The sequence below is a fragment of the Cricetulus griseus genome, chromosome 2 (genome assembly GCF_003668045.3).
Source record: "Cricetulus griseus strain 17A/GY chromosome 2, alternate assembly CriGri-PICRH-1.0, whole genome shotgun sequence".
Lineage (NCBI taxonomy): Eukaryota > Metazoa > Chordata > Mammalia > Rodentia > Cricetidae > Cricetulus > Cricetulus griseus.
In genome coordinates, this window is record NC_048595.1 from 428,418,706 (window position 1) to 428,445,767 (window position 27,062).

The window sequence follows — 27,062 nt, forward strand, 5'->3', positions numbered from 1 at the left end:
GAGTTAAAGTTATGCACCACCACCGCCCTTGTTGCAGTAAACTGCATAAGACATACTTGTCTTCAGATGGATGCACTGGTGCATGCCTGTAGTCCTGTACTTGTAAAGCTAAGGCAGAAGGATCGCCATGAGTTCCAGGCTAGCCTGGGCTACACAGAAAGAGCTTGCCTCTAAACAAACAAACATACAAACAAACAAAATCCTAACAAAGCTAGAAATAATTTCTAGCAACTTCAGCTGCAGGCCTCCTGTGTCTAACTCTAGATAATTTATATGTGAACAGCTCATCTCTAGAGTCCTATCATTACCCATGTTTTGTCCCCCGATCCAGCAAGATGGAAGAGGGTGGGGCTTCATAAGTGGATATAATTATTAAATTGCATGAAGAGAAATTGTTGGATGAAGTGGCCCCTTACTTCCCCACCAACCAAGTTCCATTCTCTGTGTTCTAGTGTGGTCAGACCTCACCTTGGGACATGAGTTGCCGGAGCACACCTTGTAAGCGCTGGAGAACCGGGGAGGTAACTTGCAAAAGGGGCCGTGCCTGCCCAACTCCTGCCTGGCACTGTCCAAACAAGCCATCTAAAAGCACAAAAGTGCTGTTGTCATGGGTTTTGCAGGAGGCCTTCCAAAGTCTAGGCTGCAGATAAGACAATACTCTCTCCACCTTCTCCGGTGTTAGAGGGCTGCACCTCTACCTTCCTCACATCTGGGCTCCCCCTCCCCATTTTTTCTTTTGAATCCTAAGCTAGGGCCCTACTCACCCTGAATGCAGACTTCCAGGTGTGAGCAGAGCCTGCGGTCAAACAGACAGCCTGTAGAAGAGTGGATAGTTGCTTAGAACACAGAGACAAGGATTAGATGGCTGGGAAACTGGGGAAGCAGATATGGTCCATTATTTCATTCAAAAGGAGGTTTTAAGTTGGGAGGACAGCAGGAAAAAGGCCTAGAATTCTCTCTCTTTCACACACACACACACACACACACACACACACACACACACACACACACACATTCATGTATGTGTGCATGTGTATGAAGGCCAGAAGTCAATGTTGGGTATCTTCCACACTTGTTGTCTGTTGTCCACTTTGTGTTTTTCAAACCAGGTCTCTCACTGAACTTAGAGTTCACCCTGAACATCCAGGGATTTGTCTGTCTCCACTTTCCCAGTACTGGGGTTAAACATCAGTCATGTTGCTTGGCTTTTTATACTGGTGCTGAAGATCTGAACGAAGGTCCTCATACTTGACGGCTCATTCTGAGCCATCTCTCCAGCCCCACGACCTAGAACTCATGAGGAGGTGTCCAGTCTAGCTTTGGATTTTAAAGATCTTGGTTTCAGTCTTTAAAAGGCTCAATTTACTTAACTGGGAGTTGGAGCAATGGGAGGAGGGAAGTGTAGATCACGTAGCATTGTGGGAAGATTTGAGGCCAGATTCAAAAGGAAACTGTAGTTTCCCAAACCTTGCAAAGCATCCTAACTCTAGTGGCCTGGAACTCGGAAGAGGCGGAAACTCCAGCACACCCCCCCCCCCCGCGCGTGAAAAGGAAGGGGTTCAGGTATTGGAGTCTGTGGCAGCCTTGAGTCTTTGGTGCTGTCCGTGGTGCTGAAGCCAGGAGCCAAGGGCACGTAGGGAGGGGAGACGTTTGCTGAGGGATGAGTGACAGTACCAGGAGTCGCCACAGGACCTCATCCCTCCCCTCTATCTTGTTAAGTCTCGGCCTCACAGGAAGTACCGTACCCTGGCCTCCAAGCCAGGGTGGAGAAAGAGGGCGCCAGATGGAGAGGCTGCGCCCCTTCCCCCACGCGCCACCTTCCCACCCCCACCACGGGCCCGTGAGTCAGCGCTGACTCTGTCCGCTTAGATGTGAGTCAGCAGCAGGGCTGGCTGTGGGGAGGGGGGCAAGGAGAGGACCCTCCCCTTTTCGTCCTCTTCCGTTCCCTCCCCCATGTGTCCCCTTCTTGCAGCTGACCAACTCGCAGCAAATGGCCTATCTAGACTTGAGAGATAAGCAAGCCCTGCTCTCTGTCTCTAGCCAGTGCCCCAGGGGAGCTGGAGCCGGGTGACTGAGGCCAGGCTCCTGCCGCCGGGTGGTCGCCTCTTCCACCTTCCTTCCTCCTTCCCGGCTTCTGATTCTTCAGTTCGGGTCTCCACCTCGACGTCTCTGGCGTCTCCCACGGTCCTGTAGTCCCTCTCAATCCTTCGACTCGCGCGCACCCCCTTTCCTCCTCCGGAACCTCATCTTCCCTGGAGCCCACTTCTCCCAGGTCCCGCCTGCGTATCCCAGCTCCACCTCCCGGCCTACGCCCCTTTCCTCGCAGCCGCCCTCATCTTCATCTCCCTTCGTCTCCTCTCATCTTCCTCACCCTGCAACTGTCCCCCCGCCCGCGATATTAGTCTACCTGAGCTTCTTGCTTTTGGGACCTCCGCACGCCCTCCCCCCGCACCACTACCGAGTTTTTCTCCCGGCCCTTGTCCCCCCCCCCCATCAAGTTTCCTCCTGACCGTGGGCACTGATGGCGCGCTGCAGCCCCCGGGGCGGCCGCTCAGCAGCAGCAGGCAGACCAGCAGCCGGAGGCCCCCTGAGCCCCCGGAGCCCCCGGAGCTCCCGGGACCCCCAGGCCGCCGCGGGCGCCGCATCCTTCCCGGCTCCGTGCTCTGGCTCCCCAGCCAGTCTCGGGGATGCTGGCGGGAGTCGGCCGAGGAGCCTAGGCGGAGCCTGCTGCTCCCCACCCACCTCCAAGGCGGGGTCTACATTGCCCCTCTTGAGGCGACTTGGCCAACAGCAGGCGTGCAGTGACGACATCTCCACCCCCCGGCTCTTAAGCCTATTTGCGTCATACTGGCGTAAGAGCCCCCTCCTAACCCCGGACCTACTCAACCCATGCCTCCTCCACCATATAGTAGGCTCTTCACTAGAATTCCCACTGGGTCCACCCACTCCCGACCTGTATTTTTCAGGTCCACCGCCTCGCTCTTCCTGGCTCAGGGTTGGTGAAAAGGACTCAAGTTCTGTGGGGAACAGGAAAGATCCGTGGGCCAGCGAGTATACACCCCGAGAGAAGAAGCGTAAGAAACGAGAATAGGAACTCGGAATGCGTCTCCATTACAGCTACTGGCGTCATCCAGAAGATCAGGGATGGTTGGGCATGTGTGCTGGTATAGCCTTGAGCTAGTTGCTTTGTCTTGTTTGGAAAAGCACAGGTGGTGGTGAGAATTTATGCATTAACTCACCTCTGGACAAGACCTGAACCGGCACGTCACAAACACTCCTATGCATTACCTTCTTTTCCTCTTGTAGCCTTTGAATTTTTCGTTCTTTAGTATTTGTTTTCTTTTAGTTGATATATAGCAATGGTATGCATAGTACAGCGTGACGTTGCAGTAACATGTGCATGCATGTATGCAACGTGTAATGATCAGATCCACATGTCTGCCTTAACTGATACCTCAGACATTTACAATTTGTTTGTGTTGGGAACACCGAGAATCTTCTCTATCAGCTGATTTGAAATAGTCAATTCATTGTTGCCACTTATTATCCTATCAGCAGTTATGCAGCTTCCCCAGCTGCACCCCTGTAAAGTACTGACATTTGTTACTGGCTTTGACTGTTCTCTCCGTCTCAACAATCTCATGCATGGTTTCTAACATAAGGTACACATCACATCGGACCACTTCTCTCCACCCTGACTGCTCTGCTTGAGTGGTTTCCTCAGGCTTATCACGGTAATGTCTCCCATGGCTTTTTGATACCACTCTTATTTATCTAGTAAGCTATAGAACGAGATTCTTAAAATTCCAATCTGATTACATTGCTCTCTTGCCTTCTAGTTGTTGTTTTTGTTTATTTGTTTTGTTATTTAAGGCAATATGGTGAGATGGCTCAGTCAGCAAAGGCATTCACTATTTAAACCTGATGACCTGAGCTTGATCCTTCAAATCCATATAAGGAGAAAACTGACTCTATGACATTCTCTTCTGACCTCTACATGAGTGTTTCCCTCATCACACACACACACACACACACACACACACACACACACACACACACGAAGTTTTCTTATATATAAAATGAATTAAAAAGACAAAATGGTTTAGTGAAAAAAACACTTATCTAGACTTCACAGTTATTGACATTTGAGGTGTGTTTGCTCCTGTTTAATATTTAAACAGAAATGATAGACATTATGAAATTTTCTCCTATAAATATTTCAGCATGCATCTCTAGGAAATAAGGACACTTTCCTACAATAATGCCATTTAGAGCTCAATTCATATTCAAATATCTCAAATTGTTTCCAACTTGTCTTTTCAGCTGTTTTGTTCAGATAGGAGTCAATCAAGGATCACTATTGCATTTAATTATATTCTTTATTTTTTTTCATGACAGGGTTTATCTGTGCAACCCTGGCTGTTCTAGAACTTACTCTATAGACCAGTCTGGCCTCAAACTCAGAGATCAAACCTGTCTCTGCCTCCTGAATGCTGAGATTAAAGGCGTGCATCACCACCACCACCTGGCCGAATATAATCATGTTCTGAATTCTTTTTAACTTACCACTAACATCTAATCACCCCTCCTCCATTTTTCACATTGTCATGTAAAAGCAAAAGCAGAACACTTTTCTCTTTGAACTCCTCATCTTGGATTTGTCCCATAGTGGATTTCCCTGAGTTGAGATATATATATATATATATATATATATATATATATATATATATCACAAACATTCTCTCTATTTCCTTCTGTAAAGTAGAAATTGTACCGGAAGTGTTAGTTGGATTGTATTTTTTTCCAGTATAAACAGAATACCTTCAATTGCCTCATTTCCTGGGCTGCATAATGTCTGGCTATGCTACTGAGCAAGGGTATTAAAACTGATAACTGGTCTAAAGTAGAGCCAGCCACATCTTTCCTGATATGATGAGCATGGACATGAAAGCCATGGGACATGTTGGCACCATGGGAACATTTACTTTGCCATCAACCGTCAACTTTTTCATCTAGTTTCATGTTCTTCCTACTCCTCCTCTTTGTGTATGCTTGGAATGAAACTCAGGACCTCTGACATGTTAGACAAGTTCTATACCATTTAGCTATGTCTCTAGTCCCCAGGGGTGATTGATGACTAAAATATTTCATTCCAGTTTGCAAAATGTATTTTCTTAAATAATTTTCTCATTCTTTTGACATTTATCAGCTTTCAGTCATTACCCTGAAATAAAATGCCAACTGGAAGCAGAATATTTCTCTCTCTCTCTCTCTCTCTCTCTCTCTCTCTCTCTCTCTCTCTCTCTCTGTGTGTGTGTGTGTGTGTGTGTGTGTGTCTGTCTCTCTCTCTCTTGTCTCTCTCTCTCATTTGTTTTTGTTTTTTGAGACAGGGTTTATCTTTGTAGACCAGGCTGGCCTCAAACTCACAGATATCCGACTGCCTCTGCCTCCCGAGTGCTGGAATTAAAGGTGTTCGACACTCATCTATTTGGCCTTTGATCTTACCGACTTTCAGACTAAGGAGTAATTGTAACAGTTATCTTAGTAATGGTTTATGAGTTTTATTATAGTATCTTTGTGATTTTTTAATATTGCTATTTATATGTTCACAATAGTCACAATAGTCACTTTTTGAAATTCAGATTATCCCCAAACAAACCAGGGACAGGTCCTTGAATTGGTTTCCAATTCGATTTTGAAACATCCCATAAATCACTAATTCTCTCTTGTTTTTTGTCACTCCAAGATGTATCAGATTTTCCTTTTTCTATTCTCTCTGCTGATATGGAAGCAGCCATTCATCTAAAGAGATGAGGTAACTTTTATTAAAGGCTGACTTTAGAGGCTAGAATCTGGATGTTAGGGGTGATAATGGCTACCGAGGGGGCATTGACTCTAGACCTTTTCTATGAACAGAGCCAGGATATTAAAATACAACACACACACACACACACACACACACACACACACACTGACTAGTATTTACAGATTCATTTATTTATGTATTTTATGTATACGAGTGTTCCATTTGCATGAATGCCTGAATGACTGAAGAGGACATCAAATTCCATTAGAGTTGGCTGTGAGCCACTCTGTGGGTTCTGGGGATTCAATTCAGGACCTCTGGAAGAGCAGCCAGGCCTCTTAACCACTGAGCCATCTCTCCAGCCCTCCAACTGGTATTTAATAATGATTTCTACTGAGCTCTCTATGCTTGCAGTTCTTTATTTTTATGTTGAAAACTTGGGTTCCTGGTGTCACTAATGTAACCACTTGTATGATTAATCTAACACAACCTAACAATATACATAGAATTATACAAATATTACCCTGCTAATAAAACAGTGAAGGCCGGGGAGATGGCTCAGGGGTTAAGAGCGCTAGCTGCACTTGGAGTGGGCTAGGGTTCTCACAACCATCTGTACCGTACCTCCAGTTCCAGAGGGTCCGAAGTCCTCTTCTAACTTCTGCAGGCAACAGGCAAAATGCTCATACACATAAAATAATAAAACAATAAATACATGTTTTTGAGATAGGATCTTGCCGTGGCTGGCATAGAACTCTATGTGGACAAGGCTGGCCTCAAACTCATAGAGATCTGCCTGCCTCTGTCTCCCTAGTGCTGGATTAAAAGCATGCACCATCATACGCACATGACCTACATTTGCCTTTAAATATAACTTCTAATCATACGTAATTGGAATGCTGTGTCCTAAGATTATTTCAAACAGCTCTTCTGTTTGTGTAATTATGGTTGGCAATTTGACATATAATTAGGGGTTTTTTTGTTTGTTTCGGCTTATTTTAGTTTTAGAGTGGTGCCCTGTATTCTTTATGTAATTTTATTTTGAGCCTTTTGTAAAACTATGTAATATAATGAGATACACTTGCAGAACTCTTCTGTTGGCTTCTATAATGCCCCGCCACCTTTCATCTTATCCCATTTGTTTCCCCTTCTAAAGTTTATAAACTGTTGAATATCACAGATAAACAAAACAAAACAAAAGGAAATAACTCAAGTTTTCACGACCATCCAGGCAACCCAGCGGCCGACGGAAAGACCGTCCAGCACCCCAGAAGACTCACTAAGCATCAAGCATTATCTTTTCTCAAAGCTAACTACTATCACTCTCTCACTGACCCTCTCACTGTTTCTTTGCTTTCCCTTGGCAGCACTAACTGTTGGTGGTGGTGGTGGGGGGTCATCTTGGGTTATCAGGAATTGAATGACTGTGTTTGCCCTGTATATGTTTGCTATTGCACTGGTGTCAGAGGACGCGGTGGTCTAACACCCTCACAGGGAAGTGGGGAGCTGGGGAAGTGAGTACCCTAGCCTCTCCTCGTCACTCCTCTTTAATCTCCTTTTGGGTTTTCCCATCCTGCTAAGCTAATGAGCACCCAGAGGAAGAGGTATTCATTCACGACACTCCCCTGGGACAGAAAAGCAGGCAAAGATGAATGAAGTGAAGACTGCAGTAGCAGAGAATATAAAGTACCCACTTATTTACCCATTGTTTGGCTTTATTTATTCCCTCCCCTCTTTTGTAGAAATCCTTGGTCGGTATAAGCTGTTTACTTTCTCCTCCTCATTATTATTATTACTATTATTACAATTTTCAAACGTTAGCATCTGTTAATATCTTTTCTCTGTATCTGTCTTCAAATTTCCCCTTTTGGAAGGATAGCAGCCACTTTGGACTAAAGTTCATTTTGATGACCTCATTTTAACTCAACAGCTTTGTTTACAAATAAGGTCCTGTCTGGAGGTTCTCGAGATTAGGATTTGAAGATGAGTTTGGAGGAGACAGAATTCAAACCATAGCAGTTGCCAGGTCCATGAACTGGTGTTTAAGATCTCTCGAATTGGTGTCCTTCTCACTCTCTTGGGTTCTATTTCAGTCGGAAGCAGTCCCTGCTGTTCCTTCGCCTTAACCCACCACTATGCAGAGAGCAGAGACCTCACTTTCCTACAACGTTCACTGCCCTTCCCTCTTCCAGAAACTTGGGGATTCCTGTCTGTCAGGTGTGATCCAAGTTGTGTTACCTGGTCCTCTGCAACAAAAACCAAGCCTACCTTCCTTTTAAAAGCTTCAATCTGAGCAGGGCATGGTGGCACATGTCTTTAATGCCAACCAGTACTCGGAAGAGGCAGGTGGAACATGTGAGTTCCAGGTCAGCCTGGTCCATAAAGTGAGTTCCAGAACAGCCAGGGTTGTTACACAGAGAAACTCTGCCTTGAAAAACAAACAGAAGGTAGGAAGGAAGGAAGGAAGGAAGGAAGGAAGGAAGGAAGGAAGGAAGGAAGGAAGGAAGGAAGGAGGAAAAAGGGTTTCTATGTGGGATTGAAGAGATGGCAAAAGACTTGGGTTTGGTTCCTGGCTCCCACAATGGTTTACAACTATCTGTAACTTCAGTTCCAGGAGATCCAAGCTCCTTTTCTGGTTTCCAAAGGCACCAGGCACCCATATGGTTCATATACATACATACAGGCAAACACATACATAAAATAAAAATATATAAATCTTTAAAAGTTCCCATTGTTTTTCAAACTTCCACTACAGGTTTTTCTTTCTAACCTCCGACACTTTTCCCTGGGGGTGAAACTATTAGAAGGGACAGGGAATGGACCACACAGGGCTACTTTGATTTTTAGGATATGATTGAGAAGGTGTGTTGAGGATGAGGCTCCTATATGTGAACATACCCGAATGTGCAAGGATCTGGAAGCATAGCTCCTGGGCACATTTTGCTCAACACAATTAGGGCTGAGTTGCTAGAGCAAATAGGATGGTACATCAAGGGAAAGCAGAGATTGACAAGACTCTGACTATTCCATGGGCCAGATAAATTGCTTGGACTTTTCCCTAGAAAATTATTTATAATCAAGCTCTCCAACGGTGAGTACTTTGTTGTATTCACAGCTGGCTCAACAAGGCACATGGTAGACTGAGGAGCCAACTCAAAAGAGACAAGAAATTGGGTGCAGTAGTTTGTGTGTGAGATAATCCTGGAAATTACAAATTAGGACTAGAAAATGCAATCATATTAACGAAGAAAAGTCCAAGCTGGGGGGTGGTGATGCACACCTTTAATCCCAGCACTCTGGAGACAGAGACAAGAAGATCTCTGAGTTCAAGGCCATTCTGGTCTACAGATAGAGTTCCAGGACAGCCAGGGCTATACAGAGAAACTGTCTCAAAAAGAAAAGAAAAGGTCTATATGGTATAAAGCATGGTGTTGAACAGGTTACCACTGGGGACTGGTGGGTGCTGGGTTAACAGTCACTGGGTATCCTCTGAAGAATATTAAATACTGAATATTCTTCAGGACTGTCCATAAGTATGGAGGAATCAGATATTCTCTACTTGAGGGAACATTAACTCCCAGGTCCTTCTGGACAGTCTAAAGCACAGAGAGGTACATTCTGTGCATTCCCAGATGAGAAGCAGAGAACTCCATGGCTTGGGATGGGAAGATGTCAGCAGAGATGGGAACTATCCACTCGCAGATGTTGAATGAGGATGTGGTTCAGGAGCTAAGGGATGGGATGCCCACCGTGTTTGCTTCCTTCAGACACTTGTATGAATCTATACTGTCCCTGACTATTCTTCAAGGTTTCTGGGATTATAAAATATATTCACAGAGGAACCAAATACAGAGAGTCACAGGAGCTTGGCACAATGGTTCTCAGGGTTAAACAAACAAAGAAGAAAGGCATAGGAGCAGGTTTGGAAGAACAGCAATGAGTTAATGGATTTGGTGGGTTCAAGGAACAAATGAGTGGAAAGAACTGACTGGAAGCAAACAAATGTAGATTCTATTTCCACACAACATGAAAGGCTGGGCAACCAGATCATCCATCACGGCCAGGGTGCCGGTGGAAAAGGCTACCATGACAGCTGTGGTCACCCCTCACATTCTCTACTTCAGAAAGGAAGGAACACAAGACAGAAACCAGCCCTCCACCAGGCATTCAGAGTTGCATCTTCTTCACCCCTACCTCTCTCCCTTGGGAACTGCTGGTCAGTTCATGTCCCATGTGCCCTGCCTCAAGACAGGCTCATAGAGTGTTTGCTTCAAAGTCAACTTTAATTAGCCATATTTAGGTCATCCAAGAATTGCCCCTTTGAGGGCAAGGAGGGGGGGGGTCCTGGGGAAAGGGACCTTATGCAATGAGATCTCAGTCAGCAACAAGGTTGAGGCCCACAGTGGGGAATGGCCCAAAGAAGCCCTAAAAGAGAAGAAACGGGAATTGAAGTCAGGCTGCAGAGTCACCATGCCTCCCTACCTGCCCCCCTTCCTCAAATGCGTAATAAAGTGCTTGGTTTGAGTAAGCATTCCACGTGATGACTCAGCCCAAGGGTTCATAGCCTAAGCCCCTGGCTCCCACATACAGCTCCTCCTACGTCTGTGATTTTCCATTATAATGGGGGGGGGGGCTGGGGAAGAATGGCAACACCACAGCAACCAGTTCCACTCAGGTGGATCTCTGCCATTTAGCTCGGATGTTGTTACCCCAGCAACCAACCCAGGTTTAGAAGCCCTAGCCACCATGCTGCAGGAATGGGAGCCTGTTTCCCTGGAAAGCATCAAAGGCTGAGACCCACTTCTCACAGACTAGATGGAGGGTGTGTAAAGGGGAAGCGGGAGGGGCAGCTGTCAGCCCCAAGCCCTTTCCACCTCCCTGGACCAGGGTGCTGGTGGAAAAGGCTTCTCTCACATTTCCATTTCTGTTCTTGCTCTTCCTAAGGTCCCCATTACCCAACACCATTGTAGTGACTTTGTTTGTTTGTTTAAAGAGGGCAGAGTTTTTGTTCTGTAGCCTTAAACTTACAATCTTGCCACCCCAGCCTCCTGAATACTAGAATTACAGTATGCACTACCATGCCTCACAACTAGGGTGGCCTTTTAAAAACTAAATGTCTCATTAGGACATTCCCTTCCTCAAAATATTCCAGGAACTCCCCACTGTCCTTGAAATAAAATGTGTTGTGTGCTCGGTGAGCCCATACATGGACTTACTTCTCCATCCTTAGCTGTCACTGGATGCTCTGTTTCTCTGTCACTGGCCATGGCATTCTTGCCTCTGGACATTCGTGGTTGCAGTAACCCTCCCTGCCTTTGTGTCTTCTGACTGTTTCTCTCTCTCCTCCCTCTCCCTCTCTCTCTCTCTCTTCCTCTCTGCCCCCCCCCTCAGTTTTTTTCGAGACAGGGTTTCTCTGTGGCTTTGGAGGCTGTCCTGGAACTAGCTCTGTAGACCAGGCTGGCCTTGAACTCACAGAGATCTGCCTGCCTCTGCCTCCCAACTGCTGGGACTAAAGGTGTGCTGTTACTCTCTTATCATGTGTGTTTTAGCCCTAAACAAGACATTTTAACATGGAGAAATCTGATGTTTGGAACACTCCCACCACAAAGCCTTAGACAGAAGACAAGAATCAATCAGGGGAAGCTGGGAATTGGGAGCCTGGGTCTACTCGCATAGTCACAGCACGGCGGGTTAATGAAGTTTTATTACCAGCCTGGGCCCCAAATTTCCATCTGTAAAGATACTAGATGGGCGATTTCTATTCTAGACTACAAGGAGATGCCTCTGAACCTTGCACCGGCCATGGCAAAGCAAGGCAGGGATGATGCTGGAAGCCTCTGCACCATGCTTCCGCTATATGCAGAGCTCCTCTTAGCTAAACTGACAGCCCTTTGGTTTTCAATTCCTATTTTAAACTCAAACCTGATTATGATCTTTCAGCTTTTGTCTTCCTTAAGAGCTCCCAGAAGCTGTGTCATGCCCCATCACTTTCTTATCTGGATTATCTAGATAGTAGTCTAAAAGCAAGCAGGCTGTCCTTTGGGTACCAGAGTTTGTTTCATCCCTCTTTTATACCTGTCTCCCCCCACCATGGTTTAAACATGTCTTTGATGATTCTAGTATACTTTGGAGAACTGAGCCCCTCACCTTGCTGGGGTGGTTTGCTTCTTGTTTGGGGGCCTTTGGAACTACTTTGGTGGCAAAGCATCGGTCCTTGCTCACCTTGACCGCTGGATTCTAATGGGGGAGAGAAGGCAGGAGTCAGGAAAGAGGCAAGAAGTCAAGAAGGAGGCAGGAAGAAGTCAGGAAAGAGGCAGGAAGGATGAGATGATCTGAGTGGGAAAGCCAAAGGAATTCAAAACCAGGGCTTCACAGTTTGGGGGAAGATAAATGGTCTCACCTTGGGGTATAAGAATCCATGTTTCTCCTCTTGCTTACCCCTAAAAGAAACAGGATGACAGATGGAGTCTAGGCTTGCCAATACCTCCCCCTCCCTTTTTGAAATACAGTTATTATTGTGATAGACTATTCCCCACTGATCCTAGAGATGGAGTATAGTACTTCTGGTAGCTTCTATGCACAGTTCTAGTACCCTAAATAGCAGGGGCCAACCATAGGTTTCCATACCTCACCCCAGTGGTTGCAGTGGTGGAAACTGCCTTCCCTTCCTTCCGGCATGGATTGTGGAGGTGGAGTCTGCTGAGGTGCTCCACCTTTTTGGTCAGTACTTCTTGGGCTAGTTCATCTGTCCAGAACAGGTCTGTAGGGTAAAAGGATGGAGTGAATTGACACTAGAGGCCAGAGTGACCACTCTCTCCAGTATAAATAAGACCACATTTAATAGAGAAAGTTAAGTGGTGTGTGAAAAGGTTGCTGAGCACATTCCTGGCACATCAAAGCTAATGAGTCTACTGATTTACTTGTGGACACAGTAGGACTAAGTGAGTCTAACGATGGAAACACATACCCGAAAAAACAAACCAAATCAAACAACAACAACAACCCTTCAATGCAGTTATGTAGACTTTGGTGTGCATCCGGAGTATCTTTTTAAAAAAATTTTTTTTCCAAGACAGGGTTTCTCTGTATTGCTTTGGAGCCTGTCCTGGAACTTGCTCTGTAGACCAGGCTGGCCTTGAACTCACAGAGATCTGCCTGCCTTTGCCTCTGCCTCCCGAGTGCTGGGATTAAAGGCGTGTGCTACCACTGCCCGGCACATCCCAAGTATCTTGACAGGCTTGTTAGTTCAAGATTGCTGTTTTTCACATCCAGATTCAGTAGGTTGGGGTGAAGTTCAAGAATTACATTTAGTATTTTACTTTGTGTGTGTATGTGCACATGCCTGCGTGTGTGTGTGTGTGTGTGTGTGTGTGTGTGTGTGTGTGTGTGTGTGTGTGTGCGCGTGTGTGTTTGTTTGTGTGTGTGTACATGCAGGCATGTGTAGAGCAGAGTATCTTCCTCAATCACTTCCCACATCATTCATTTTTCAGACTGTGGTTTTTTTCTTGACTTTTCATTCCATTTATCATTATCAACATCATCATCATCATCATTGTGAGTGTGTGTGTGTGAGAGAGAGAGAGACAGACAGACAGACAGACAGACAGAGAGAGAGAGAGAGAGAGAGAGAGAGAGAGAGAGTCCACATGCGTGTTGGAGGTGCACATGGCTATTGGAGGTCAGAGTAAAAATTATGGAGTTGGTGCTCTCCTTTTGCCTTTACATGAGTTCTGAGATTGGAACTCAGTTTATCCAGTTAGGTAGCAAGTTACCCACTGAGCCATCCCACTGGTTTTCCACCTTACTTTTGAGATAGAGTCTTTCATTGAATTTATTGGGCTAGACCAATGAGCCCCAGGGATCTCCCTGTCTCTATGTTCTCCACCCTCAGTGCAGGGTAAACAGACGTATGCCACTGCTCCTGGCTTCTATGTGGGTGACAGGGATTCAAACTCAGGTTGTCACAATTGGATGGCAGAAATTTTCCCACTGAGCCATTTCCCCAGACCTAGTATTTAGTATTTCTGAAGATTCCCTGATGATGATACATGTGTTGCTGGTTTAGGAACTTTTTAAAGAATTGAGTATAGTAATGTGGACTCAAGGCATATTTTCTATCCTGCTTACCCTCATGTGAAACTCCATAGAAGTTTCAGCCATCCATCCCTAATGGACCTCCTATCTCTCCTCTATTACATGGTTTCCTGCTTCCTACTCAGAGGCTGACATGTGCTGTTGGTCTTTTGGCTGAACCCTTAAGGAATCCTGGCTCTAGAAAAATTCAGATAGTGCTAGAGGTTGAGACTAGTCCCAAGAACTTGTATGCTGTCCCCTTTCAAAGTGTTTGAGTGCTAACAGCCTCTTCATCTAGAGTCTACCTCACTCTTTTCTTGCTCCTTTCCACGCTAAGGTGATAAGAGACAAGCAAGCAATAGTCCCTCAGTACTCCCCACATATCTGATTGGGCCCCCATCTCTGTTGTCTGGCTTTTACTTACCTTCTGGTACAATCTGGTGGAGTACATATTTTAAGTACCGGAAGATTGAAGCAGCAAATCCTTGGAATGGCCACAATGGCTCCGATGTTACGTGGCCCTGACCACCTAAGGGCAAAATAGTGCTGTCAGCAAATACCTTGGTCTGAATCACTCCAAATCCCAGCTGAAGAGAAGCCAATACCTGTTCCCCATTGTTAACACAAAGCCAGGTCCTTTCCCCCTAACGGAGTCTCCTTTGTCATTTTTCTCTTTCATTATCATCAGCCCCTGAACTCAATTCAGTTTTTTGTTATTGTTTGAAACAGGACTTTATTGTTGAGCGGTGGTGGTAATCCTTGCACTCAGGAGGCAGAAACAGGTGAATCTCTGTGAGTTCAAAGCCAGCCTGGTCTACAGAGTGAGTTCCAGGACAGGATCCAAAGCTACACAGAGAAACCCTGTCTCAAAAAAAAAAAAAAAAAAAAAAAAAAAAAAAAAAAAGGAAGGAAGGAAGGAATAGGGCTTTATTAAATATCTCTGGCTGTCCTAGAACTCACTCCATAGACCAGACTGGCCTGGAACTCATAGAGATCCACCTGCCTCTGCCTCTAGAGTCCTGGAATTAAAGGCATGTGCCACCACACTCGACTTCCATTCACTCTTGGTTATCAACATCTGGCGAGAACCAAGCACACAGGCCAGAATCTTGGAGAGCTATCCACGTGAGTGGGCAATCGGATGGGCAGGTGGAGTCTGGGGAGCAGATAGGAAGCACCTTAGGGAAAACTCTCAAGGTGGAGAGATCCGGGAAAGAACCAGAATCCTTAGAAAGAGAAAGTACATTTCCACCAGTGTCTTCAGGGGGCTGGCCTCAGACTACCCTCCATACCAAAATCTGTAGATCTTCAAGACCCTAATTCAAAATGGTTTATTACATGCATGTTACCTAGAAATACCCTCCTGTACACTTTATTTTCAACTGCACTTTGTGTGTGTGCATTCATGCACACGTGCATGTGCACACAAAAACACATACCACAGCATGAGTTTGGAGATCTGAGGACAACTTCCAAAGTCAGTTCTCTCCTTCTACTATGTGGGCTCTAAGCAGTCAACTCGGGTTGTCAGGCTTGGTGGCAAATGTCCTCCTGCCAGTTTCTTGTATATTTTAAATAATCTCCCAATTATTTATAACAACTAATATAAAAATCAAATAGTTGTTTTGTGCATTGCTTAGACAATCATGACAGGGGAGGAAGCCTGGATTCTACCCACAGTTGGTAGAATGGAGGATGCAGAATTCCAAGATGAAGACTGTGTTGGCAGGGAGGGCTGACTGTATTCTTGTGTGTAAGATCTGAAGGATGGACTCTTTTTCCTAAAACCCAGTTTGCCCAACTGTGTAAGAGTAGGGCAGGGATGAAGAAACACATGGTTCTTGTTCCAGATAAGTGAGTAGGGCTACAGAAAAATCTCCATACCCCACTCCAGCTAATTAAAAACGAAGGAAGGGAGGTAGGAAGGGAGGAAGGAACGAGTGAACCAAGGAAGGAACGAAGGAAGGGAAAGGAAAAAGAGTCTTGCTATGCATCTCAGGCTGGTCTTGAATTCCCAGTTCTGACTCAGCCTCCCCTTGACTCCATTCAGATGGATGCCCAATACAATTTCCCGACCCCAGAAAGAAGCGTAACTTCTAGTGCCCTGGTGCAAAGGGACTTCCGGAGGAGAGGCGGTGTTGTCTGAGACAGAGTCGGAGAGCGGTACTGGAGGTGCGGGGGCGTGGAGCTACTCCAGAATCCACAGAATGGCTGGAGCTATCCGTGGTGCTGAGGGCCAGGAGTGGTCACCGTGGGCGGTAATGAAGAGACACCTCGGTTTCTGTACTTCACACCCCACCTCCACTCCACCCCATCCCCACCCCGCTTCAGCGCCCCCCCCCCTTCGTCTGACACCAGGCATCCTCCCACAGTGCTTTGCGAAAGCCCTGCATTGGCTTCCAAACCCAAGCACCCCGCCGGGAGACTGGACGTCAGACTAGGACTTCATGCAGCAGGGTCTGCGCAGGTATTCTGAGACTGCGCAGTCTGTCCCCGACTGTAGCGAAGGGAATGCGCACTAGGTCCATCCAGGATGACGCAGAACAGAGCCGGAGGAAGGGGAATGGTCTTCTTCCCCTCCAACCTGTTTCACCCCAACCTAGCTCCCCCCATCCCACGACCCCCGTGTCCTGAAACCAAATCCCAGCCCCTGGACCCTGCGGGCGTACGACTGAGCTTAGATTTGTTTCTCAGTCGTCGTCGTCTCCCCCCCCCCCCGATCCCGGACCAGGTACCCAAATATAAGCACTCCCGTTCCCAAACCAAGCACTGCCCATCTCTTTCCTGGCCCTTCAGAAGCATCTGGCGTGTACCGCGGCCACCCTTGGCTCATCTGTCTTCCCCACTCTTTCCGGACCCCCAACCTTTCCCTGGGCCCGCTCCTTCTATGTCTAGACCCTGTACAACAAGCCCCAGGACTACAACTGTCTCTGAGACTCTGCATTTCTCTCCTCTGTCATCCCAAACTGTTTTCCTCCTGAGTTTCAGCTTTGAAGGCCAGATGCTCTGCTCTCAGAATTACCCTCTGGTCCTGCCCGCACCCTCCCCCCCCGGGTTTCCTCCTGACCGTGGGCTCTTATGTCGCCGCAGCTTCCTGGACGACTGTAAAGCAGAAGGAAGCAGACCAAGAGCTGAAGCATCCCGGAGCCCGCAGGCATCTTCATTGGATCCGAGCGCTAGCTTCCCCGGGCTTGGTCGCAGTGGAAGTAGCAACAACAGCCAGGGGGCTGGGCCAGGATGTCACTTTCCACCCGCTAGCGACGTGACTAAAGATCTGCAGAGCCCTCCTCTGCAACTCGGCCAATCACAAGCGGCCCTGCCCCTGCAGACGCCTACCCAAGTCGGCCATCCCCCCCCCCTTATGGCTTCTCTCCATTCGACCTTTTGGAATTTCTGCCCTCACCCTCTACACCCTTTTTGAGATAAGCCTCCATTCTCAGTCCTCAAGGAGGGAGAAACTGGTTGCTTATAAAATAGGGGTGGGAACGGAACCAACTTCATGGGTTTTGTTGTGATATTTAAACATGAACTGGGAGGGAAGAGTGAGCACTCAGTGTGATGAATATCTATTGCCTTTGACACTCGTTTTATCGCCATCCATTTAAAATCTTTTAGCAACCATATAGGTTCAACCCGCAAAACACTGAACGCCCATCCTCATTTTCCCACAGCCGCTGCGGTTACCCTAATCCAAACCACGGTACTCTTTAAAATAGATCTATTTCAATAACTAACCACCTGACCCACTGCTCCCTATAGGAGGACAGCGAGCAGGCCACGTTTCTAAACTGCAGTATGAGTTTTGTTGTAAACTAGATGTTTTGGCTTGGTTGGTGCATTGCAGATTCTCTGGATTACATTATCTTTCTTTAGTAATTACTGCTGAGGTTCTTTTGAGATTTCAGTGAGAGGAAGGCCCTCTAATTTTGTGGGTTCCGGACTCCAGGCTTTGCCCCTCTAGAACCGTGGCAGCTGCCAAAATCTTTGTTCAGATATTTGGCTTTCTCTTTAGGATCTTTGAAACTTCAGGGGATTTGTGTGCATGTTTTAGGTTCTCTCTTGGTAGATCACACATTACCCAGATTTCCCCTTCAGCTTCTGGCTGCCTTGGCATCCCAGTACTCACAGCTTCCACCAGTGATGTCATCCTTTCCTGCCCAGGTCTACTTTCCCTCTGTGCTGCAGTAAACGGTGAAGTATATTGATGGAAAAAGCCTGTTGAAATGTGGAACTCACTTGGTGGGGCTTTCTTTCTGCAAGGACTGTGGTCCCATTCATTCTTCTTCCTTTCGCTTGGACTCCATGCCTTCACAGAGCCTTTTTTGGGTTTTGTCTGGAATGTATATAGTCAGTATTAACAGGATGATCTGGCAAGGCTGTTTTACCATTCCAGGACCTGAAAGTTTTTCTTGTTATCAGTGATTATGTGCTGGACATTTTATTTTAAATTATTTACAGAAGCAATTTGAAGGCTGTTATGAAACAATGAATTGGTATGTTCCGCACTGGAGGGAAACCTTATAGACTCAGGAAATAGTAAAGGGAAGCTTGTTAAGACAGAGAGTTCAATTGTTGGGTTTTTTATTTGTTTGTTTGGTTTTTAAAATTTTTTGAGACTGAGTCTTGAAACTCATTATGTAGACTGGGCTGGCCTAGAAATTAGAGCTCTGACTGCCTCTGCCTCCTGAGTGCTGGGATTAAAGGCTTGTACCACCATGTTCACAAGACTCAGAGGCGTCTAAAGAAGGACTTCTTAAGACTCAGGGAATAAACAACTTAAAAATTCCTGGAAGTCCCTGAAAATGACCAAATGCATAATGCCCTCCTCCTTCTCTCAGGTAAAATAAGCAATAGGGATAACTGAGGAGATGTTCTTACCCACATGGTGGAAGGACGAAATTGCCTTTGGCAAAGTGTCTTCTGACCTACACACATGTATATGTCCACACATACTAAATAAATGTAAGAAAAAAACAACTTTAGGCATAGGATCACATGAATGTGAGCCTGTTTTTTAAGGCATAATACACAGGAAAAAAGGTACCTGTTAGTCTGAATACTAGTATGTGTGTTCTTCTCCTTTTTAAGACTCCAGTCTTCCTGGGATTTGCTATAAAATGACATGTGTGAGGGGCTGGAGAGACAGATCAGTGGTTAAGAGCACTGACTGCTCTTCTAGAGAACCTGGGTTCAATTCCCAGCACCCACATGGCAGCTTGCTTCTGTCTATAACTCCAGTTTCAGAGGAGCTGACACCTTCACACCAATGCACATAAAATAAAAAGTTAAATAAAATTTTTTTAATGGCATTTGTGAGTCGGGCGGTGGTGGCGCACGCCTTTAATCCCAGCACCCGGGAGATGGAGGCAGGTGGATCTCCGTGAGTTTGAGGCCAACCTGGTCTACAGAGTGAGTTCCAGGACAGCCAAGGCTACATAGAGAAACCCTGTCTTGAACCCCCCCCCCTAAAAAAAATGTTTCGGGATTTAACTGCTAAGAATACTGCTCCTAGACAGGTAGGATTTCAAACTTAATGAACCTGGAACTCACAAGGGTAGTGTTTCTTCTTCAAGGGGAAAAGAGAAAGTATTATAACACATGACTGCAGGCAGCAGGTGAGAGAAGGTTACAAGTTCATCAGTCCTTCCTTGTTCTGGATTCTTGTTTGGAATGATGTCTAGAAGGAGGAAGCACCGAGAACTCTGGTCTCCATCTGTACCAAGGAGCTGCACTGTTCCCTTGTCCTCTCCCCAGATTGCCTCTGACCCCATGCTCTCTGCACTGACCTTATTGATTTCACTTCAGAGGTTCTGGCTAGGGCCTGCTCTCTGTCTCTTAGGCCCAAATAAAGCTTTCATGAAAACTCCTTTAAAAAAACAAAAACAAAAAACAAAAAACAAAAAACAAAACAAAAAAAACCAAAATCTAGTGGCAGGTTACCATATGACTGATTTGTAGAGGGTAATAAGGGTAGAGAAGTCTTAGTCAGAGAAGGAAGCAGTTCAAAAAAACTTTAAGATGGGAGGAAAATGAGACTTGGAATTTCTCTGCAGTCACGCTGGGCCTCTGCTCTCCCACTCCACAGAGAATGGTAATAGCAGTATTGATTCTGGCAGGTCTGGAGGCACAGTGACTCAGCATGCCTCCCTTGATTCTCATGCCCTGACCCTTTCTCTCATCCTTCCTGGTTTTCTGTGCAGAGCTAGATGAGAAACTTGAACCTGGCAGATTCTTACTAACATACTTCCTAGCACCATGACAACCGGTTATCATTGTGGGAATCAGTCACTCGGTGCTGTTAATATCTCCCCAGCAACCAATCCAGGCAGAAGCAGCATATCTGCCATGGTAACAGAAATCAGAAGCAATATCATTGGAGTCAGAAGGATCTGGATCCTCTCCCCCTGGAGATGAGGATGCTCAGCCTCCTGTGATGAGATAGAGATTTTCCAGCAAAGGAGAATATTGCTTAATAATAGAATCAGGGGGCTAGAGAGATGGTGCTCAGCTGCACCAATCACACTGATACTCCGAGACACCATAGTCATTTTCAGGCCAAGACGATGCCTTCTGACAGATTTATCCATGTCTAGAAGGATCCACTCTTGCCTGTGCTCGTGTATTCTCCAAAGATGCTAAGATCATCTGGAAATCATTTATGGCATTCTGTTCTTTCCCCTAAGGTCTCCAGTGGCTTTCTTATGCACTTTGCATAAGAACTAGGTCCTCGCTATTCCCTACAAGGACCTCTATGGTCATTTTGGGATTATTTCCCAGACTCTGTCTCCCCACTAGCTATTCTGTCTATTCTTCTCAGGGGCTATTTAAGAACTGAGAAAAAGGGGCTGGAGAGATGGCCCAGTGGTTAAAAGCACTTGCTGCTCTTGCAAAGGATGAGGGTTTGATTCCCAGCATACCCTCAAATCATAAGCCAAATAAAAAACCTTGCCTTAAGTTGCTTCTTGGTCATAACAGTGAGAGAAGCAATTGATCCACAAATGAAGAGCTGCTGGTGTAGCTCAGTTGGTAGAGGGCTTTCCTAGCATGAGTAAAACCCTGTTTTGACTTCCAGTACCTCATAACTGGGAGTGATGATCCAGGCCTGTAAATCCAGCATTTGAAACCTATCTCAAAAAAGGAAAACAAACTGAGCAGTGGTGGCACATGCCTTTAATCCAAGCACTCAGGAGGCAGAGGCAGTAGATCTCTGTGAGTTTGAGGCTAGCCTGATCTACAGAGTGAGTTCCAGGACAGGTTCCAAAGCTACAGGAGAAACCCTGTCTCAAAAAAATCAAAAAACAAACAAAAAAGCAAAACAAATAAACAAAAATTCATACGTGAATAAGAAAAAATCATCTAATACAATACAAAACAAAGCCGAGGCATTCATATTAATTTTAGATGAATTGACATCAACACACAGAAAATCAGCCTCCTGTGATAGAGATTTTCCAGTAAAGGAGAATATTGCTTAATAATAAGAGAATCAGGGGGCTGGTGAGATGGTTCAGTGGTTAAGAACACTGACTTCTCTTCCAGAGAACCTGGGTTCAAATCTCAGCACCCACATGGCAGCTCACAGCTGCCTGTAACTCAAAGATCTGACATCCTCACACAGACATGCATGTAGGCAAAACACCAATGCACATAAAATAAAATTTAAAAAGAATCAGTTAGTTCATCAAGAAGACATTCTCTCTCTTAGTGTGCGTGTTCCTACCAGGGCTTCAAAATGCGTGACACAATACGATCAATACTGAAGAGAAGCAGACAACCATGATCTATTTGGAGACTGCAGCATTTTCCTTTCAGAAACCAAGAGGAAGTAGTAGACAAAAAAGCAGCAGGTACAGAGGAAGTGAGTCACACCACTGAAGAAGTGTTTCTGATTGAAATTTGTAGAGCAGTCCACCCAACAAGAGTGAGGACATACTCATTTCAAGTGCACAGTGAAATTTTGTCCTGATCCTCTATTATAAAACAAACCGCACAAAATGTTCCGTGACTATAACGCCGCAAAAAGAAAAAAATCAATAGCAGTGAGGTCTCCAAACACTTAGCTATATATAAAAAACAAAACAAAACAAAAAAACAAAACAAAAAAAACACTTCATCGGGTCAGAGAGAAAGTCTTTTAAACAGAACAACAATGAAAGCACACCAGAAGCTGTGGGATCAGGTAAAGGAGCGCCTGGAGTGAAGCTTCAAATGGTGGCATTAAGTGATTACACAGGAAAAGTAGTCAGAAGAAGCAATTAGAGAAAAGCTTACAGGGAGGAAGGGGTGGGGCTCCCCGGGGAAGGGAGACTTGGGGTCTATGTCATCAAAGTACATTGTTTATGCATATGAAATTGTCAGAGTAAATAAAAGTTACTTTTTAAAATGAATGATAAAAACGTAAGTCAATAAAACCAGAAATGGAAAAATAGAGATGAATCGATGAAACAGAAAGTTGTTTACCTGACAGGATCTTTCTGCACATCCATGTTCATGGAAGGCGTCCCTCTGCAGCTCATATTCCTGTCCCTCTGCAGCTCATATTCCTGCGCTGGCCTTTCCTGGTTTAGTGTCACCCTCCACTTTATTGACTGAGGCAGGGTCTCTTGCTAAAACTGGAGTTCTGTGCTTTGGGGCTAGTCCTGCTAGCCAGCTTTCCCTGGGGATCCACTCTCCCCCTGAGCACTAACATCTCCACTCAGCATTTATGCTGGTGCTGGGGACCTGATCTCCCACTGCACGCTTGTGTGACAAGAGCTTTATCCACTGAGCTACCTCCCCAGCCTCCAAAAGGAACCCTGAAGTAAGGATTGGGTGCAGGTGAGGAAAGGGAGTGGCAAAGAAGGCAGTAAGGGGCATGCTGGTAAGGGCCACTGCTGAGTGCCTGTGGGAATCAACCGTGCTGGGGGGTGAGCTGGGGAAGAGCTAGCTTGAAAAAAGACTGTAGCCAGCTGTGGTGGCTGATGCCTGTAATCCTAGCATTTGGGAGGCTGAACAGCAGGAGGAACAGAGTTCAAGACTAGCCTTGGCTATATGCGTCTCTGTCTCAAAACCAGAGTGACAGACACAGACAGAAACAGAGGACACACAATCAACACCAACACTAACATATCAGGAAAGCAGAGGTTGGGAGGAGGAGGAGGAGGAGGCTTCCATTGTTGGGAAGAGGAGGAGGAGGAGGAGGAGGAGGAGGAGGAGGAGGAGGAGGAGGCTTCCATTGCAGCCTTCGACAGCTGAGGTTGTGACTCAGAGTGGCCATATTAGAGAAGTCCTAAAATAGGAAGAAAGAAGGAACTTTCTTCTTTTAAGATTTACTTTTATTTTATGGGTATCAGTGTTTTGTCTACATGGAAGTCTATGCACATATAGAGGCCAGAAGAGGGTATTAGATCTTCGGGAGCTTGAGTTACAAATGCTTGGTAGCTACTTTGTAGGTTCTGAGAACAGAACCTGGGTCCTCTGGAAGAGCAGCAAGTGCTTTTAAGTCACTGAGCCATCTTTACAGCTCTGAACAAAACAAGAAACAAGGCATTTTCACCCAATGCAGGAGAGGCAGGACTGTTACCCCCGCCCCTTCCTCTCCCATCAACTATAGAACAAGTGTCAGTAGCAATCAAATGAGCCCAGAGACAAACAAGCCAGGCTTCTCCAATTCTTGCAGGATTTTCCACTAGCTATGCTGGACTCTGGTCAAGTCCCTTGAGCCCGGAGAATGGCAGCTGCTTGTTTGCATACTTGAAGGAACCATGGCAACCATTTCCCATCACAGGGTCAGTTATAGGACTGACGATGTGACCCAGCAACCAATCCGAGCAGAGGAGACCAGCTGCCATGGTGACAAGGCTGGGGACTGGTTCTCTGAAAGGAAAATGGGGGTGGGAATGCCTCTGCGGAACAAACTGACCTGGGCAGAGTCCAGCTGGCTCTCCAGCTGTGTTTATCCCATCTTAAACCAGTATCCAGAAGGTTCCTCCAGTATCACTCCAGAGCCCCTTATATGTCTGTCTACCTATTTATACTGTTTATGCTTCAGAGTCCATTATCGGGCTGCCTCGCTGTATCACTGTATCTTCACATAACACCTTAAAAACCCATCAAGGATTGGCCAGTGTTCTTGGAATTAAAAAAAAAAAATCAGTCCCCTAAAAGCAACAGCAACAACAAAAACAAAAAGAAAAAATAAAAATTACACACCCCAAAAGTCCCCCAGAGACTAGGCCTAAGCAGATCTGTGGGGGTGGGTGTGGGGTGGGGTGGGGTGGGGTGGGAGGTGGTCTGGAAGCCTGTTTCCCACACAGGATCCTCAGTCAGTTCTCTGAACATGACCTAGAATTTCACCTAAGCAACTGCACTGAAAACTCCTCCCGTGGGGGTTCCTGCACTGGATCTTCTCCTGGTTGCCTAAATTCAGATGTCACATCTGGAGCCTCCATAAGTGTGGAAGAGCCCACTGTGTAAATGGGCTTGATCTTACTGGGGCCCCTTGAGAGGAAGGTGTGGTTGTGTGGAGAAGTGGGGTGTCAGACAAGAAACATGTCCAGCTCCATCCTCTCCCAGCCTGACACCAGTGTCCCTTCTACAAAGATGGCTGAAGGTACCAAATTGATAGCATTTTATCAGGGTTCCAAAAGACTCAAATTCTTCAGAAATGAGCCAAGGGGAAACTGGGTATGAGAATAACACACACACACACACACACACACACACACACACACACACACACACACACCCCAGGACTTCCCGCAGAGCCCAAAGTCCACAGATACTCAAATGCTTTGTATAAAATGACTCAACAATGTAAGTTCTGTAATTCTCCGTGTATGTGAAAATCATCTCTGAGTGCCTATAATAGATAATACAGTGTAAATAGTTGCTATACTGTGTTGTTTAGGGGATAATGACAAGGAAAGTATGTGTGTTCAGCATGGGCATAACCACTGTAGGCCTACTACGTTTTCAATCTGCACCTCGGAGGCTGATTTTCGGATTTCTGCTTTCATCGCAGAAGAGACCATTGCGAGTGACTGAGAGGCAGAGGAAGCGGGCCGCCCTCCAGTGGTGAAATGAGGAATTTTCCTTCCACCCAGAACCAGTCAACAAGAGACAGGCAATTTTTATCTGTTGTCTTTAATCCTGCCAGGGACAGCAGCCGTATCCATTTTACTGTGTGGAGGAGGGCTTGAAGAGCTGAAGTCATATGTCCATGGTCTCAGCAGAGCCAGAAATGGCCTCTCTCTGGATGGAAATCCAGAGCTTACCCACCAGCCCCCTTCTTCACTATGCTGTGCCTTCAGTGGGGCTCTACCACCCCTCCTGAGCCAAACCAATCTTGTCCCTCTCTGCGTCCATTTTTAAACAGACGAGGCCACGCTGTCACCCACTGCCAGGGCTCTGAGAGGCTTTGTCGTGATGTGTCTATCAAGGTTCAGGATCCCTGAATCCTGTCAGAGTTAACATTGCTCCCTGCCGTGGCAGTCACTGGGCTCTGTGCCGGAAGTCAGAGATGAGAAGAAAATACTAAGTCCAAAGAGAAAGATCTGGGCCCAAATGAAGGCTCTCAAACTTGATACGTAATCTCACTTTAGGAAACCAGAGGTCAAGTATTTTTTTTTTTTTTTTGTGACTGTCCCTAGAAGACAAAGGTAGCCGACAGGAGCCATGCCTTCCGGCCCACTCCTTCAGTACATATCACAAATGGGCCAAAGGCTCCCGGCTGAATGAGACAAGATCATTGCTTTGTTCCCTGGGCTCCGGAAAGTGCCTATCAGCAATCCCATTACTCCTTTCCAGTTGCCCTGTCTATTGCGCATGTGCAGCATAGACCAACCACAGGCTTCGGAACTCACCCAGGTGGCTCAGTGGAGACAGTGGCCTATGGATCCCTGGGTCCCCTCCCCCTGGGACTGAAACCAGGGCATGTGCTTATCTGGGTCTGCATTTCTGAGTGATGTCTTTCCAGAATGGTCCTGAGGGGTGAAAGGGTAGGAAGAACTGATACTTGGGGAAATCTGCCAGGCTCGTGCTAGAAACTAGGGTGTGACTATAATTTCTCCTTCCCCTAGGCATGGTGGCACATGCCTTTGATCCCAGCACTTGGGAGGCAAAGACAAGGAGGATGTCTGTGAGTTCCATGCCAGCCTAGTCCAGGACAGCCAGAGATACAACAGGGAGGAGGGAGGGAGAGGGAGGGAGGGAGGGAAGGAGGGAGGGAGGAGGAGGGGGGAAGGGAGGGAGGGCGGATTTTTGCCTTCTTTACACTGAATGGGGCCCACAATGTAGGGGACATTTGGGAACATCAGAGTCTGGTTGGGGCACCAGAGCTCCCTTCTGTTCAGGGTTTGAGTCCCTGCTCTTACAAGCTCTGTGGTCCTGGGAAACTTGAATTTGCTGAGCCTCATTTTTCTTACCCCTGTGATGATTGTTAAGCCCCATGGTGTTATGCCGAGAATATAAGGAAATGTGTCAGTGTTTACAGCTTCATACTTGGTCTAAGCAATTAAATGCAGTTTTTGAATGCTGCTGCCAAGTGTGCTGAGAGTCACAAAAGCTTGAGGTTATAAACTGCTTTTGAAATACCAAGTGTCTTCCAGTTTCCCGAGAAACTGCCATACTGATTTCTATGGCAGCTGTACAAGTTTGCACCCCCACCAGCAATGGAGGAGTGTTCCCCTTACTCCACATCCTTTCCAGCATAAGTTGTCATCGGTGTTTTTGATTTCAGCCATTCTGACAGGTGTAAGATGTACCTTAGAGTTGCTTTGATTTGCCTTTCCCTGATAGCTAAGGATGTTGAGCAATTTCTTAGGTGCCTTTCGGCCATTTGAAATTCCTCTGTTGAGAATTCTCTATTTAGATCTATACCCCATTTTTTAAATTGGATTATTTGGTATTTTGGTGTCAAAAAATTGTAAATCAATCTACCTCAAGACCCAGCAATACCACTCTTGGCATATACCCAAAGAATGCATATTCATACAACAAGGACATTTGTTCAACTATGTTCATAGCAGCCTTATTTGTAATAGCCAGAACCTGGAAGCACCCTAGATGCCCCTCAACTGAAGAATGGATAAAGAAAATATACACAATGGAATAGTACTCAGTGTTAAAAAAAAATGACATCTTAAAATTTGAAGGCAAATGGATAGAACTAGAAGAAACCATCATGAGTGAGGTAACCCTGACA

General features: G+C 46.1%; 2 protein-coding genes across 2 annotated transcripts in view; both read right to left on the minus strand.

The window, feature by feature from the left end:
- The window catches only part of LOC100768982 (protein tyrosine phosphatase receptor type N), a 17,901-nt gene extending 15,256 nt beyond the window's left edge, over positions 1–2,645 (minus strand). Inside the window, 4 exon segments of the mRNA XM_027397292.2 lie at positions 469–582; positions 765–815; positions 2,511–2,526; positions 2,529–2,645. Coding sequence (XP_027253093.1) covers positions 469–582; positions 765–815; positions 2,511–2,526; positions 2,529–2,645 — 298 coding nt within the window.
- Positions 2,646–10,095: 7,450 nt separating this feature from the next.
- Resp18 (regulated endocrine specific protein 18) lies at positions 10,096–24,891 on the minus strand. Its single transcript, XM_035438844.1, has 7 exons — positions 24,826–24,891; positions 18,116–18,212; positions 14,304–14,408; positions 12,434–12,566; positions 12,207–12,246; positions 11,954–12,043; positions 10,096–10,231 (listed from the first exon to the last, which is right to left on the minus strand). The coding sequence occupies exons 1-7, from the start codon at positions 24,889–24,891 to the stop codon at positions 10,181–10,183; spliced, it is 582 nt and encodes a 193-aa protein (XP_035294735.1). The 3' UTR covers positions 10,096–10,180.
- Positions 24,892–27,062: the final 2,171 nt, after the last annotated feature.

Excerpts from the sequence above, each read along its gene's own strand:
- Resp18 (XM_035438844.1), bottom strand. The coding sequence starts at position 24,891 with ATGGTCTCTTCTGCGATGAAAGCAGAAATCCGAAAATCAGCCTCCGAG. Across the intron at positions 12,567-14,303 it reads CCACCAGATTGTACCAGAAG|ACCTGTTCTGGACAGATGAA; the intron begins GTAAGTAAAAGC and ends TTTACCCTACAG. Across the intron at positions 10,232-11,953 it reads AAGCAAACCACCCCAGCAAG|GGCTTCTTTGGGCCATTCCC; the intron begins GTGAGGGGCTCA and ends CTTCTCTTTTAG.